The following is a 16,562-nucleotide window of genomic DNA, read 5'->3' as shown; positions in this document are numbered from 1 at the left end:
AGTTTTTGCATAGCCCTCTGCTTTCCTTGGTCATAGAATGGGTCACACTGAGGCATAATTGTTGCCTACCTTGGGTCTCACTACCTTGAAACCATAAACTACTTGGGGTCAAGGTCCAACTCTTTCTCAGCATTTGGCAGATGGATGTATGTACTAAATATTGAGTGAGTAAAATACTTCCATACCAGTTGAATCCCAGTAGTTTGTCTAACATATATAGGTGCCCTCAGGAGCTCCCAGTTTTTAATGTGATTCCAACATCACTGCCTTACATAGTTCTGGTTCTGATTTCCCCATCTTTAATTTGATGAGTTTCAACAAGATATATAATCTTCAATTATGTTCTGAGTTTTGGTGACTTATTCATTTTGAACCCCCAAGGTAACCGATTATTTCAGTAATTATTATTTCTTACCAGTAATGTGTGTTTCTATAGGGAGCATGACTTCGGCAACTTCACCTATCATTTTAAAATGGGACCCCAAAAGTTTGGAAATACGGACACTAACAGTGGAGAGGCTTTTGGAGCCACTTGTTACACAGGTAAGGGATGATTTGAAACACTTCGTTACTTGTATATGTTTCTATTGTGATTATATCATGACTCTTCAAAAAACTTCGAAATCGCTAAGAGTGAATAATACATCATGCCATAATGCTAAATACTGAAGATATGTTACTGCCTGAACTCTGGACAGTTTTATTGCCCAATAACATTTGAAGTGCCTTTTTAAAAACTCATCATATGATTTTTGAAATTAGGTTGATGAGATAATTAAAGAGGGGCCTTGGTGAATGGGGCTCTCATTCCTAGTAATGAATTCAAGTCTAAATAAACCATTCCTAGCTCACTTTCAGATGCTAATGTACAGTGGGAAGAACTGTATTGACTATTTAAGAGCAAAGTATATTACTTTTCTTTAGTTTAAAATGGAGAATTTATCATGTTGGAAAAATGAAATGTTCCATTTTTTTTTGTTGTCACAGTTGCCACATCTCCACAGGTGACTGTCAACAGAAAAAAAAATTCTCAGAATTTAAGTTTTTAAAAGTTAATTTTTAGTATCTTATGACACATATTCTTTGCTATATTAAACTCAGAAATACACGGAATGTGAAAATTAAAGATTTTTATGGTGTATTTTTAGGGAAATATTGTGCCAAATTAAGTAGAAATTTATTTTTTGTTTCCTCTTTTCATTATTATTTTTTTAAATTTAAATTCAATTACTCGTTTTTCATACTGGTTTCCTATAGCTGCTATAACAAATTACCACAAACTTAGTGTCTTAAAGCATCACAAATTTATTATCTTATGGTTCTGGAGGTCAGAAATCCTAAAGTCAAGGTGTTGGCAGAGCTGCATTCCTTGTAGAGGCTCTGGCAGAGTGCATGTCCTTCCTTGTCTTTTGAATCTTCTGAAGTCCACTTGCCTTCTTCTACCCCGTCCTCCATACTCAAAGCCAGAAATGTAGCATCTTCAAATCTCTCTGTGACTCTGACCTCTGCTTCTCTCCTCACACCTCCCTCTTAGAAGGACCTTCTGATTACATTGGACCCACTGAAATACTCCAGAATAATCTTAAGATCCTTAACCAAATCACAGCCATTTAAGATAACATATTCACAGTTTCCAGTGATTAGGACATGGACATCTTTGGGGGTCATTATTCAGCTCAACATAGTCTGCCCTCTGTCCACCCCCAAATTCACATCCTTCCTACATGGAAAACACATTCACCACATCCCCAGATTCCCTAAAATCTCAACCTATTATAGAATCATTTCAAGTCCAAAATCTCATCAAAATTTCATCAGCTTAAAAATTCCAAATATTTTCATCTAAATCATCTAAAGTAGGTGTAGGTAAGGTTCTGGTTATAATCCATTCTTGAACAAAATTCCTCTCCATCTGTTACCTGTGAAACTAGAAAACAGTATATATATGTTCCCAGAATGCATTGGGATAAGATGCACAGGCATAAGAGAATAGGTACAGATAGTCCCACTAAAAAGGGAGAAGGTGGAAGGAAAAAAAGGATTATCAATTCTTCCTCAAGCAATTTAGAAATCCAGCTGGGCAAATTCCCTTAGACTGGAAAGCTTGGGAACAACTGGCAGTGTTTCTACTGATATAACATTCTTTTTTTTTTTTTCTTTAGATTTTATTTATTTATTTGAGAGAGAGACAGAAACAGAGATAGTGAGAGAGAACACGATCAGGAAGGAGAGGGAGAAGCAGGCCCTGACAGGGGGTTCCATCCCAGGACCCTGGGATCATGACCTGAGTGAGGGCAGATGCTTAACTGACTGAGCCACCCAGTCGCCCCCTGATAGAACATTCTTAAGAAACCTGTGGTTCTCCCATTTGTCTCTAGGATTGACGCTATTAGAAAAGAGGCTACTTCACAGAACATTCCCAGATAATCCCATCTCCATTTTTGGCCTCTGCTGAAATGGTCAAAGCCATCCAGGAATTACATGCCTAATCTCTTCAAAGAAGCACTCTGTATGACTGAATACTCTGAGCTTTCAGTCCTTCCAAGGCACAAGCCAAAGGTTATCTAGACATGCAACTGGCTTTCTCTCCAGAGCGTACTTTCCCGAGAGTGAGTTTTCTAATTTTATGCCTTTTGCAATTTACATAGGCTGAGAATTTTCCAAATCATCAAGTCCTGGTTTCTTTTAGCTTAACAGTTCTCTCAATTTATTTCTTTCTTCTCACATTTTACTATAAGCAGGAGGAAGAAACCAGGGCACTCCTTCAACACCGTGCTTAGAAAACTTCTTGACTAAATATCCAAGTTCATCCTGTACAATTCTGATTTCCACATAACTGTAAGATACAATCCATCCAAGCTTTCTGTCACTCTTTCTTCCATTTCCTAGTAACATGTTCTTCATTTTTTTCTGAGCCTTCCCTAGCATCTCTTTAACACCTGTGTTTCTACAGTCTTTTTATAATGATTTAGATATCCTCTCAGATGATAAGAGGCTTTCTCTACCATGCTCCTCACTTCCTTCTGAGTCCTTGCAAGCAAGGCCTTTATTATCCCTGTTTTTACTAACAGTCAGTGCAAGGCAATCTTGGATTTTTCTATTAAAATTCTTTAAATTTTTCTAGCATCTGCCTGTTATCAATTCCAAAGCCACTTCCACATTTTTAGGTGTTTGTAATAGCAGCACCCTACTCCCAAGAACTAAAATCTGTATGTTTCCAATTGCCACTATAACAAATTACCACAACCCGAGTAGCTTAAAACAACACAAATTTATTATTCTATAGTTTCAGAGGTCAGAACTCATAAAATCAAGGTGTTGGTAGGACTGTGTTCCTTAAGGAGGGCATTCCTTTCCTTTTTCAGCATCTGGTGTGCACCTGCATTTCTTGGTTGTGGTGCTTTCATCCTTCTTTAAAGCCAGCACCATCCCACCTTCACATCTCTCTGCCTCTGACTTCAGCTTCTACTATCTCACCTCTTCCTCTGACTAACTCTCTGGCTTCTCTCTTATGAGTACCCTTGTGATGACATTGGAGCCACCCAGATATTCTAAGATAATCTCTCCCTCTTGAGATCTTTAAACTAATCACATCTGCAAAGTCCCTTTGTTATTGAAGATAACACATTCACAAGTTTTCGGGTATAGGAAGTGGATATCTTTGTATGTAATTGTTGAAATGTTTCATTAGATTTATGCATATTTTTCAGTTGATCATGACTCTTGTTAGCTCTATGAAAATTTCTTTGAGAAACACTTATTCCTGAATGGCTCTTAGATATGGGATTATGTTGTCTACTCGGATTATGGTCTGTAGACTAAGGCCTATGCATGAATTGTTTGTTGTCTGCAATAAGCACAGAAACTGAGAGTAAGTGCTTTTAAATTTTTATGACCATTTTACAGAATAATTTTATGTATGTTGAATCGAGTAATTTTAGACTTGTATTTTTTATTTTTTTAAATTTTTGAATCATTCATTTTGTTGTATTTTATAGTGCTTTGGTTTATGATGTATTGGAATAACAAAAATATGGCTTTTCATCGTAGATAGCTTGAGAAAGATTGGCTTAGGAGATATTTTGGAGTCAGGTCAATTTGGTCTGAAATGTAGTTCCTTCAGCCTAGTTAAAAGCAGACTGTCTTTTTCTAGCCTCAGAATTTTACCTTCAGATTACATATCAATATTAAATTTAATCCTTATCTTACAGAGTAAATGAAACACAGTAATTAAAACACAATGACTGGTATAATTGATTAAATATAGTTTCCATTTTTCTGGTTTTTGATGGCTATATATTCAGGCTGTGTTAGCCGTTATCCAACACTGTATAAGTCAAGGAGAAGGATATAAATGAATCAGGCATAAGAAAACAAAATATTACCCGTAAACTATCTTTCATTTCTTAAAATTTTCATGTATTTGTATTTTGCTCATATTTCTCTTATCTATAGAACAGTATATCTAAGATTATAATTAAAAATTATTTTTTCCATATATACGTACCTAAATTCTGTCAGATAAAGGCAATGCATTAAAAACATTTATTAAAAGTTAGGACAGTTAAATGTCTAATTCATATTTGTTCATTTAATACAGTAGAATATGTAAAACCCTTCTTGAATTTCACACAGTGACTTAGCACTGTAATGAGTCTTAGTATCCCTTTAATATCTTCTGGTATCTATATGGCTTATCTTTCTTTTCAGTGTTCCTACCCTGACTTAGAGAGAGAGATTCTTTCAAAAACATGACTTTTCAGACAAGCTTCTCTATTATTTCCTCTAATATTATGGCTCTGCTATCAAGACTAAGCATTCCCTCCCCTAGAATAAAGCCTTAATGTTAGGACTGATGTGATTGTTGACCTTTGAAGGGCATATGTATCAGAAAGGAGAGATAAGAAAATACTGGCTATAAACTCCTGTTCAGCATTTTTTTAAAAAGGTGGAACTGAGAAAGAAAACTAAATCAAGGCCCTATTTGCGTCACACACACACACACACACACACACTCACACATGCCCCTTTATGAATTGAATAAAGTTCATAGTGGTATTCAGTGATGCAGTATGCTTATAACCATCCTAGTTTTCTGATAAGGATAGATAAGTAATGAAATAAATACCAGGAATTAAGGGTTTTCAGTAAAATTCATTCACTGTCATAAGAAAAATGACATTAGAAATTTACTGTTGATAAGTATTTAAAATATGCAAAACTATCTCATTTTAATCATAATGTATATGAGGCTGCATATTTATCTTACAATGTCAAAACGGCAAGATCCTTTTTGGATAATTTTTACATTATGGAAATCATGAAATTTCAAATGAGAAAGGATTTATCTTAGAAAGTTTAGTCCTTGAACAAGATGCCCAAATTTTTTATAAATTCTAAAAAGTAAAAATTTTTAATAGGCCACATCCTGTGATACTAAGTTTTATTAGAAAACTAAAATACCTGATTAGGCAATTTTATTAGAAAACTAAAAAATAATATAGTAGAAATTAGGAAACACTCTTAGATAACTCTTAGAACCAAAGGGAAATGCAAAGTATATATGAGTTAATGAAAAAAATGATGTCTTCCTAACAAAATATACACACCCAATAAAAACTGTGCTCAGTACAAAATTTTAGCTTTAAATGTCTTTTTTTTTTTTTAAAAGATTTTATTTATTTATTTGACAGAGAGAGAGACACAGCAAGAGAGGGAACACAAGCAGGGGGAGTGGGAGAGGGAGAAGCAGGCTTCCCACCGAGCAGGGAGCCGGACCTGGGCTCTATCCCAGGACCCTGGGACCATGACCCGAGCCGAAGGCAGACGCTCAATGACTGAGCCACCCAGGCATCCCTTAAATGTCTTTTTTATTAACAAAAACAAAAACCAAAAAAAACCTAAGTGTTCATCTTAAGAACTTAGAAAAAGAACATCAAGAGAAACTAGAACAGAATTTAGTTAACAATGGAAACTGGAATCAGTAAAATAGAATATAAAATTTAAAGTGATTAAATAAATTCAAAATTTGATTGTTCTTTGAAATGGCCAATCCTCAACACACAAATTATGGAAAATATATAAAGAAAAATATATAGGATTCTGAATGAGAGAGCATAACTAATTCCAGGAACAGAGAGGGTAAAAGAAGCATAGTAGACTATTACATGCAGCTCTTCTCTGATGAAACATGCAAACCTACAGGAAGGAAATAAGTTCCTAGAAAAATTTAAATCACCACAGTATATCCAGAAGGAACTGGAAAACTGGAATAAGCCATATAAATATTGGAAGGCTATTTGAAGATCTGTTATCAAAAAGCACCAGAACAGATGGATGCATAGCTAAATATTATTAGACATTTAAAGAACTGATAATCACAATGTTATTTAAATTACCATTTCAACTATAGAAAAAGATAACTCCTCAATCATTTTTTGAAGAATCATAATTTTATCATTAAAAATTCAAGATATTTTTAAAAACTTTTTTTTTACAAAAAGATAATGTTGGTTATATATCATTTCTGAATTTAAATGCAACAAAAAAACACCAAAAAACCAAAAAAATTCATAAAATGTAGTAAGTACCATCCAGCAGTATGTTCAAAGATCAACATATATATAACAAAATAGGAAATTTTTTTAAAAGATTTTATTTATTTATTTGACAGAGAGAGACACAGCGAGAGAGAGGGAACTCAAACAGGGGGAGTGAGAGAGGGAGAAGCAGGCTTCCCGCAGAGCAGGGAGCCCTATTGGGGGCTTGATCCCAGGACCCTGGGATCATGACCTGAGCCAAAGGCAGACACTTAACGACTGAGCCACCCAGGCACCCCTACAAAATAGGAAATTTTTAAGAAATATAAGGATAGCCTAGTATGAGGAAATAAATAAAAATATTTTAGTAGCTCAATTGATTATACCATTAGATGCTAAAAAGACATTTGATAGAATTTTGCACTTATTTCTACTAAAAAGTCTAAATAAGAATGGGATCAAATTTTTAAAATAAAGGAATGTACCATGTAAACATAGGAATAGGGCAGAGAAAACACTCTTTTTATGATGTAATTAAAATTAATATGAGAATGGGGTTAGGTGACTAGATAGAAGATAAATATAAAAAAAAATAAAGTTTCCATTTGTTCTTAGCAGCTAGAAATCAAAACAGGAAAATATTCTCTTTTTAACTGAAAAAATATATAAGGGCAATTATTTTTCCTATATAAAATGGGTATTAATTTTGTAGTTTTTAACATGAAAATTTGTAATTACTTTCATGCCACTGAAGTAGAGGTTATGTATGCACAAGCTTTGAAGTCAAGAAGGCTTGATTATAAGTACAGGATTCCCAATGATAACTTGAATATGTTACTTAATGTGTCACCAAGTGTAAATTATAGAGAGTAATAATTTGTACCACACAGGATTATTGAAGGGATACATGAGATGGTGCATTAAAGTGATTGATGAAGTGTCTGATGTTATCCTGCTACAGGTTTGCTCTTAATGCTGTGTTCTTTACTACCTGGTAGTAATGGCTTTCCAGTTATTAGAGAATGGGTGCCATGTATAAAATAGGGATTCATTAGATATTTTCTTTAGAAAAATATTTTAATGCAGGTTTAGAAAAGAATAAATTGTGTGTTACATTTAATCAAAGATTACTAAAGCAGGAACCTCTAAAGTTATTGGGAATTCAACTTCAGCAAGCTAATGAAACTCAGTCCATCACAATAGGATAGAATGGAATTTGCTGGAATTTAGTTCCTTATTTCCTTTTAGAAAGATGAATCTGCAACTTAAATCACAATAAGCATCTGAAAAAAAAGAATACCATTGATGTTTAATGAGCTGTTCTAAATAGGTGTAATGGGGAAAGACCCTCCTAAGAAGAGGACCTTTCTTTAATCATTTCCAGTATTATTTTGAGTAATGTCTATGGGCCTCTTTTAGATTAGGCCCTAGTGACTTCTATAGTTAGGTCCTTTAAAATTGTACTCAAAAATTAATTATTTCAAAAGTAAGTAATTAGAATGTCATACACTTAAAACTATTATTAAAATTTAAAATTTAAATTTATACTTTAAAAAAATACTTGATTTTCTCCTTTTTTTGATATTAAGTCTTCTTAAAGGAGTCATCTGTGTGACTCACAACTATAGTTAATTTCCTCAGTGCATTTAAAATTAGGAAATCATGAGATTTAAATTTAAAATCAGGGGATTTAAACTGAAAATTATTCTAGAAATAAACATACTCAGAAATGAAGTAACTTCTGAGGCTTAAGCCAGTGTGTGCCTCTTTATGCTATCCCATACTCTGTCTTACACAGTTTACAAGATAGAGTATTTAATGTATGAATTTACCAAAAGAGGTCTCATGATACCCATCTGTCTGGAGCATATCATTATTGAGAACCACCTTAATTCATGGTTTATTCATGAGATTCAAGGTTAGGTGGTTTCCAGGGTGACACTACAATATTACAATAAATTGTGTACTTTTGTCAAAGGGTTTAAATTGTATAAAAAGTAAAGGATGTGCTAAAAGCAAATGATGTGAACTCCATTAAGTTGGTTTAGTTCTTTGATCAATGTTATATATAGCTTGATTACTCTGTTTCCAAGTATTTTTCCTATTTTTATTGTTTAATATTTTCATACCAATCCCATTTTAATTTTTGAATGCTATTTTCCTTGTCTGAAAAAATGGTTTAGTTTATCTGCCTTTAATAGAAGTTTCTGTGGATGAATGAACTACGTAAAATACCATAACTTTTTATTTAAAAATATCTTTATTTTATATTAAAATAGGATTTGAAAAGAAATAATAAGGTTATGGTTTAGAAGTTTACTTATCATAGACCTGTACTTCTGAAACAAATAATACATTATATGTTAAAAAAAAAAAAAAAGAAGAAGAAGATAGCAGGAAGGGAAAAATGAAGGGGGGGAATCGGAGGGGGAGACGAACCATGAGAGACTATGGACTCTGAGAAACACACTGAGGGTTCTAGAGGGGAGGGGGTGGGAGGATGGGTTAGCCTGGTGATGGGTATTAAAGAGGGCATGTACTGCATGGAGCACTGGGTGTTATACGCAAAAAATGAATCATGGAGCACTACATCAAAAACTAATGATGTAATGTATGGTGATTAACATGACATAATTAAAAAAATAGTATATATTATAGAAAAAAATCACATATATAAATATTTAATTGAAAGACTATAAGGTATTTTTGTTTTGCAAATATTATTTCATCCCCTAATATTAACATTTTTTTAAATTGCTGCGTTTTTGTTTTGTTCTGTTTGTTTTTACAGTAGATACATATACCTAAAGTAGTTATTATATTGGAACTAATTCTTTGAATTGAGTTTTTATAGTAGATTGCTTGGTAGTTATTGTGTCTGCCACTTCTGAAATAGGAGTTTAATTGACTAGTATATTGTCTGGGATTAATTTCTGTTTTGGGATTATGTTCAAAATTTTGATGTCTGCTACCAGATGGGAATGATGCTCTTTTTGTTTTATGGCCAGCTGTGTTGGCCATGTTTTGAAACTTGAGTAATGTATGGAGCCCTTTTAAACAAAAAAACAAAAACAAGACAAAATTTTCCCAAATCCTAGAATGGATTTAAAGTAGTATAAATGTGGAATTATGTATGCACATACGTTCATTCATAAAGAAAATTACAAAATAAGTACTAAAACCCCAAATCAAAAATTGAAATCAACATTAATTTGATGGATGATGTTACATCATTGCATATGATGTAAATGATTATGTGACTACTCTAGCTCTGGGTCTTTTGTGTTTGGCAAACACTCAGTACCATGTACCATGTGATGTGTCAATTCTCCCCCTACCTTTAGAATTTACTACTGCAAATCAAAATTATTGAGTGCACCATGGCATCATTTCACCTTTGTTTAGCATAAATAGAGTCACAGTTAACAAAACATCTGCCTCTATTTCCTTCTCATTAGCCTAGGGCAACAAAAGTTAAGCAGTATGATATTATATGGTTTTAGAATACAAGCAAACTATATTAACAGTGATGCAACTAACTTCTCTTCTATCAAAATGTTTCCTTTCAATAATTTCTGACTTAAACACAGTGAGTATTTTATGAATGCTAATAAGAGAAATTTTATTTAGCAGGGCATAAAAGAGAAGTCCTAAGGTACTATGAAATGAGTGCTCTACATGCTACCTCAGTTTATTAATTTCTTGTTCTCCATGAGAAAGGGGGTTTTGGAGGTTTTCCCTCACACTTTATTAAGCTCACCAATCCTGATTTCTTGTGTCCTGCTCATAGGGATGGTCCAAGCTGCTGAAGTAAGTTTTCTAAATAACTTTCATTAGAGTTTTGTCATTGCTTTGGACAGTTTTTACTGCTCTTGTTTTAGTTGGAGCTCTTCTCCATTAGCACAGAACTAACCATAGATAATCTGGAGCCTCTAAGGAGAAAAGGGGGAAAATTCTAATGTTTCTTGAGTAGTTGCTATGTATCTGAAACTATCTTAGATATTTCTAGGAGTTTTCATTACTTCTTGGGTCAACTTGGTGAAGTCATATTATTTTCTCCATTTTATAGATGAAAAAAGGGAGAGACTTAGACCACATAATAAAAGGCCTAGGATGAATTAAACTGAATAAATGTGCTGCTCCTAAGGTAAACATGGGCTGAAAATACCGAATTGGCAAGTTGCTAGTTACATCAACCACAGAGAATTGGTAGAGTAAAATGGGAAGAGAGTAAAGGATTAAACTGAAGGTGGGGAAGGGGTGAACTCCCAACATTAAAACAGACAGAGGAAGGGGGTAGAAAAAGAGAGGTAAACCATAAAACACACTCTTAACTATAGAGTACAAGCTGAGGGTTGCTGGAGGGGAGGTGGGGGCGATGAGTTAAATGGGTGATGGGGATTAAGGAGGGCGCTTGTGATGAACGCTGGGTGTTCTGTGTAAGTGATGAATCACTAAATTCTACTCATGAAACTAATATTGCACTGTATGTTAACTAACTGGAACTTAAATAAAAACATGAAACAAACAAACAAAAAAGAGGAAAAGAAGCAAGCCAAAGAGAACTGAATATATTTGTACAGTCAGGAATTAATTCCTTTTCTAGTTTACATTACCTAATTCTTGCCCACACCAGATATTTGCTGAATGCAAACATGATGTAAACAAATTCCTTAACATTCAAATGAATAAGTTAAACTAAAAACCTATTTTCCCTATTAAGTGGTTAATGCATGTGAATTCTCAAACTTAGCAATAACTCTTTCTTTTATTCTGTTTGGCAATAAACTCAAACCTTAAAATATTTTTCCTCTTGCACTTTCCATTTCAGTGAACAGCAACTATTTTAAATGGGAAAATGGTACTTAAAACTAAATTTAAAAATTAATGTCAGAAAAGAATAATGATTTTTATGTGCTTGACACTGGACAATTAACAAAATCTTATGCATACTAATTCAAAAATTTCAAGCAAGAAATTTTGGGAGGTTAGTTAGCAAAATTGCTCAAAACTACCTTGGACAATATAGAAACCTTATCTGAGCTGGCGACCAAAAAATCCACTCTACCAAGCATGAGAATGCCTACAAAGTGACAGAATTGCATTTACTCAGGAGCCCTGAACTAGCAAACTAATTAAAGCTTGTCAGAGATCTGAGATTAAGGATTGCGGCATGGCAACACACATGCTTTTCTGTTTCTTGCCATCCTGTTAAAGGTACAAAATATATGCTTTGTTTTCACATTTAATTAAGAAGGAAGGAGGGCCAGGAAAAGTCATAGGAAATCTAACCAGCTATTTTTCTTTCATTCTGACATAATTCTGAGTCCTTCTGTAACTCGACTGTCTTGGCTTCATGGCTGTGCCTTCACAATCTGTGCTTTATCTTATTTTTCTACCTCAGCTTTAAATGTTTATGTTTTTCAGGGCTTAGACTTAGGACTCCTCTTTTCTTTTTTCTGCATTTGATTCTACCCATCCCTATGGCCGTAAGTATTGTCAATATACTGACAATACTCAAATTTATATCTTCAGCCTACATCTCTTCACTGAGCCTTCGTCTCACATGTAGGAATTCTCCTTGGTTTCTCTTTTCTCTGATATGCCCTCCTCTCTCCATCTGTGCTGCTGAGGTCCTGGTTCTAAACCCAAGTCCTTTCACACCAATAACCAACCATGGTCACTTACTAAATAATCCACCAATCCCAGTTTTGCTCACTTCCTATACATTCTCTAAATAGCAATCAGAATGATCATTGGAAACAATGTGTAATTTGATCATATCATTTTCCTGTTTAAGACCATGCAATTAGGAAGCTTGCTGTTGCCAAGCAGAGGAAATCTTCCTTTTTCTTCCTGGACTATGCAAGCTATGATGAGTGGTACAGGACTCCTACAGAAGATGGCCGGATCCTAAACTCACCTCATCCCATGGATATTCTTAGGCAACACCCGCAGCAGTGTAAATAACCCAGAAGGTGACTGGTGGAACAGACTTTCCACAGCTAAACACAGAGAAGAAGCCACATCAAAGAGGGTAGGAAGGGCAAAGACCATCGGGAACCAAGCTGACCCATGAGACTGTCCACAGGAGGGAGGGCTGGTGCAAGCACGGAGAAGGGAGAGGAACAGACACTACACCAAGCATGCTAGGCATGGGGGATCCACACTGGGAAGACAAACCCCCAAAATATTTGGCTTTGAAAATGAGAGGGGCTTAACATTCATTGGCCTTAATGCATGGAACTTTGAAAATCAGGGGCTTGGCTCTGGGAGAGCCAGAGGACATTAGGAAACTGAGCGCCTGCTTTTAAAGAGACAGCTTAACAAATAATGCTGCTGAGATACAGCATAAATCAGCAGTTTGAAAAATGCCTGGGATGTATGGAAAGAAGATTTATTTACTAATCTCGGAACATGTGCGGAGAAGCAGGGATCTTTAGGAGACTTCTTCAAGAACAAAAGAGCTGGCAGTTGACATTTCCCTCCCTCAGCCCCCAGCCTAGATGCAGGACCAGCTGCAGGAATGAGGGCAGCACAAACACTGTCCATGTAGCTTGCTAACAGTGTGCTCTGCCCCTGCACTCTCCTGTGGATCCACCCTGCCCCTCCAACCCAGCCTCCACAGTTCTCCAAAGCAGAGCCACAACCATGGCATTATGTAAGCAGCCCTGACAGAGGCTAGCACTACCCCAAAGTGACTCCTGCCCCAGGCCATACATACCAGTTTGCAGCCCCAGCAGTGTGCTGGGGGCAGACAGCTGATCTGACTGCAGGCCCTGCCCACCAACAAAAGCTTCCCAGGGGTCAGCATGGGGAGAGCATCTCACAGTTCAGTACAACTGCAGCTCTAGCAGCTGCCTGGTCTGACGCAACTCAAGCTCATGGTGGCCCCATACTGGCTCACTAACAACACAGGGACCATATCCTGCCCACAACAGACAAAGAAAGCCATTGAAGACAACTAGGCAGAAGGCATATGTGGCTCAATCACAACAACATGGCACATGCAGCAGACATAGGAGACATCCCTAAAGCACCAGGTTCTAGTGAACTGGGGACATTGCCCTATAGGACACCACAGGACCTCTTCTTCATAAGGCCATGACTTTCAAGAGCAGGACATGTAGCTGACTTTCCTAACACATAAAAACAGACACAGAGTTACACAAAATGAGTAGACAGAAGAATATACAGTTTTTCAGCAGAAACTTTATAGGCCAGAAGAAAGTGGCATGATATATTCAGAGTGCTGAAAGAAAAAAACCTGTAGCCAAGAATACTCTATCCAGCAAAGCTATGATTCAGAAGAGAAAGAGAGACAAAATGTTCCCCAGACAAAGAAAAGTTAAAGGAATCCATAACCAGTAAACCAGCCTTACAAGAAATGTTAAAGAGGACTCTGAATGGAATGGAAAGACCAGAAACAGGAGTAAGAAAAGTAGGAAGCACAAAGTGGTAAAATTAAGTATATCTAAAAAAGTCAGTCCAGAGATTTCTAAAATAAAAGGATGTAAAGTATGACAGTATATACCTCAAATGTGTGTGAGGGGGATAGGAGTAAAAATTTAGTGTTTTTAGAATGGGTTCAAACTTAAGTAACTATCAAAATAGACTGTTATATGCTTAAGATTTTATATAGAAACCTAATGGTAACCACAAATCAAAAAACAAGTAATAGATATGCAAAAGATAAAGAAAAGGAATCCCAGTCTATTATTAAAGAAAGCCAGCAGACCATAGAGGAAGGGGAAGAGAAGAAAGGAACAGAGAAGAACTACAAAAACAACTGTAAAATAAGTAACGAATGGCCATAAGTACATAGCTATCAGTAATTACTGTGAATGTAATTAGACTAAATGCTCCAACCAAAACACATAGGGTGATGGAATGGATAAAAAAGCAAGACCCATCAATATGCGCCTATAAAAGACTCATGTCAGACCTAAAGACATGCAAGATTGAAAGTGAAGAAATGGGGGCACCTGGTGGCTCAGTTGGTTAAGCATCTGACTTTTGGTTTCATGATCTCAGGGTCATGAGGTTGAGCCCTGCGTTGGGCTCTGCACTCAGCCCAGAGTCACTTGAAATTCTCTCCCTCTCTCCTTGCTCCTCTTACTACTCGTGTACATTCTCTCTCTAAAATAAAATAAATAAATAAGATCTTTAAAGAAAGAAAGCGAAGAAATGGAAAACATTTATCATACAAATGGAAGTGAAAAGAATTCCAGGACAGTAGTACTTATATTGTACAAAATAGACTTTAAAACAGATACTGTAAGAAGAGACAAAGAAGGACACTGCATAATCATAAAGGAAACAATCCAACAAAAAGATATAACAATTGTAAGTATTTATGCACCCAAAATGGGAGCACCCAAATACATAAAGCAGCTATCAACAAACCTAAAGGAAATAATCAATAGTAATACAATAATAGTAGGAGACTTCAACACCCTACTTACATCAGTGGATAGATCATCCAAACAAAAAATCAACAAGGAAACAGTGGCTCTGAATGACACATTAGACCAGATGGATCTAACAGATACATTCAGAACATTCCATCCTATAACAGCAGAATACACTTTCTTTTCAAGTGTACATGGAACATTCTTCAGAACAGATCACATATACAGCCATAAAACAAATCTCAAAAAATTCAGAAATATTGAAATCATACTATACATCATCTCTGATCACAATGCTATAAAACTAGAGAACAGCCACAAGAAAAAATCTGGAAGGAACACAAATACACAGAGGTTAAATAACATGCTATTGAACAATGGGTGGGCCAACAAAGAAATCAAAGAGGAAATCAAAAAATACATGGAGACTGCTGAGCAAAATAAGTCAATCAGAGAAAGACATGTATCATATGATCTCACTGATATGAGGAATTCTTAATCTCAGGAAACAAACTGAGGGTTGCTGGAGTGGTGGGGGGGTGGGAGGGATAGGGTGGCTGGGTAATAGACATTGGGGAGGGTATGTGCTATGATGAGTGCTGTGAATTGTGTAAGACTGTTGAATCACAGACCTGTACCTCTGAAACAAATAATACATTATATATTAAAAAAAAGAAGAGGATAGCAGGAAGGGAAAAATGAAGGGGGGAAAATCGGAGGGGGAGACGAACCATGAGAGAGTATGGACTCTGAGAAACAAACTGAGGGTTTTAGAGGGGAGGGGGATGGGGGGGATGGTTTAGCCTGGTGATGGCTATTAAAGAGGGCACATATTGAATGGAGCACTGGGTGTTATACACAAACAATGAATCATGGAACATTACATCAAACACTAATGATGTAATGTATGGTGATTAACATAACATAATAAAAAAATACATGGAGACAAAGGAAAATGAAAACACAATGGTCCAAAATCTTTCTCAGATACAGGAAAGCTTTTTTATAGAGGGAAGTTTATAGCAATACAAGCCTACCTCAAGAAACAAGAAAAATCTCAAACAACCCAATATTACAACTAAGAGCTAGAAAAAGAACAAACAAAACCCAAGCTAGTAAAAGGAAGGAAATAATGATTAGAACAAAAATAAACAAAATAGAAATGAAAACAGCAATAGAACAAATCAATGAAACCAGGAGCTGTTTCTTTGAAAAGATCAACAAAATTGATAAACCTTTAGCCAGTCTCACTAAAAAGAGAGAGAGGAAGAAAGAGAGAGAAAATTCAAATAAACAAAACCATAATAACCAAAATAACTGACACCATAGAAATACGAAGGATCATAAGAGATTTTATGAAAAATTTTAAGCCAACAAATTGGACTACCTAAAAGAAATGGATAAATTCCTAGAAACATATAACCTCCCAAAACTGAATCAAGAAGAAATAAAAAATTTCAGCAGAATGATTACCAACAATGAAATTGAATCAGTAAGTGAGAAACTCTCAACAAACAAAAGTTCAGACAGCTTTACAGGTGAATTCTACCAAACATTTAAAAAAGTTAATACCTATTTTTTTTTCAAACTATTTTAAGAAATGGAAGAGGAA

General features: G+C 35.4%; 1 protein-coding gene across 4 annotated transcripts in view; it reads left to right on the top strand.

The window, feature by feature from the left end:
• The window catches only part of CTNNA2 (catenin alpha 2), a 1,076,840-nt gene that overhangs the window by 135,236 nt on the left and 925,042 nt on the right, over nt 1–16,562 (top strand). For all 4 annotated transcript variants that reach the window (XM_078056374.1, XM_078056373.1, XM_078056372.1 and 1 more), the window contains exon 2: nt 437–543. In XM_078056374.1, coding sequence (XP_077912500.1) covers nt 442–543 — 102 coding nt within the window. In that variant the 5' untranslated portion in view covers nt 437–441. The remainder of the gene's footprint in view (nt 1–436; nt 544–16,562) is intronic.

Source organism: Halichoerus grypus, chromosome 10 (genome assembly GCF_964656455.1).
Source record: "Halichoerus grypus chromosome 10, mHalGry1.hap1.1, whole genome shotgun sequence".
In the NCBI taxonomy this organism is placed as follows: Eukaryota; Metazoa; Chordata; class Mammalia; order Carnivora; family Phocidae; genus Halichoerus; species Halichoerus grypus.
This window is presented reverse-complemented; position numbering and strand designations above follow the sequence as displayed.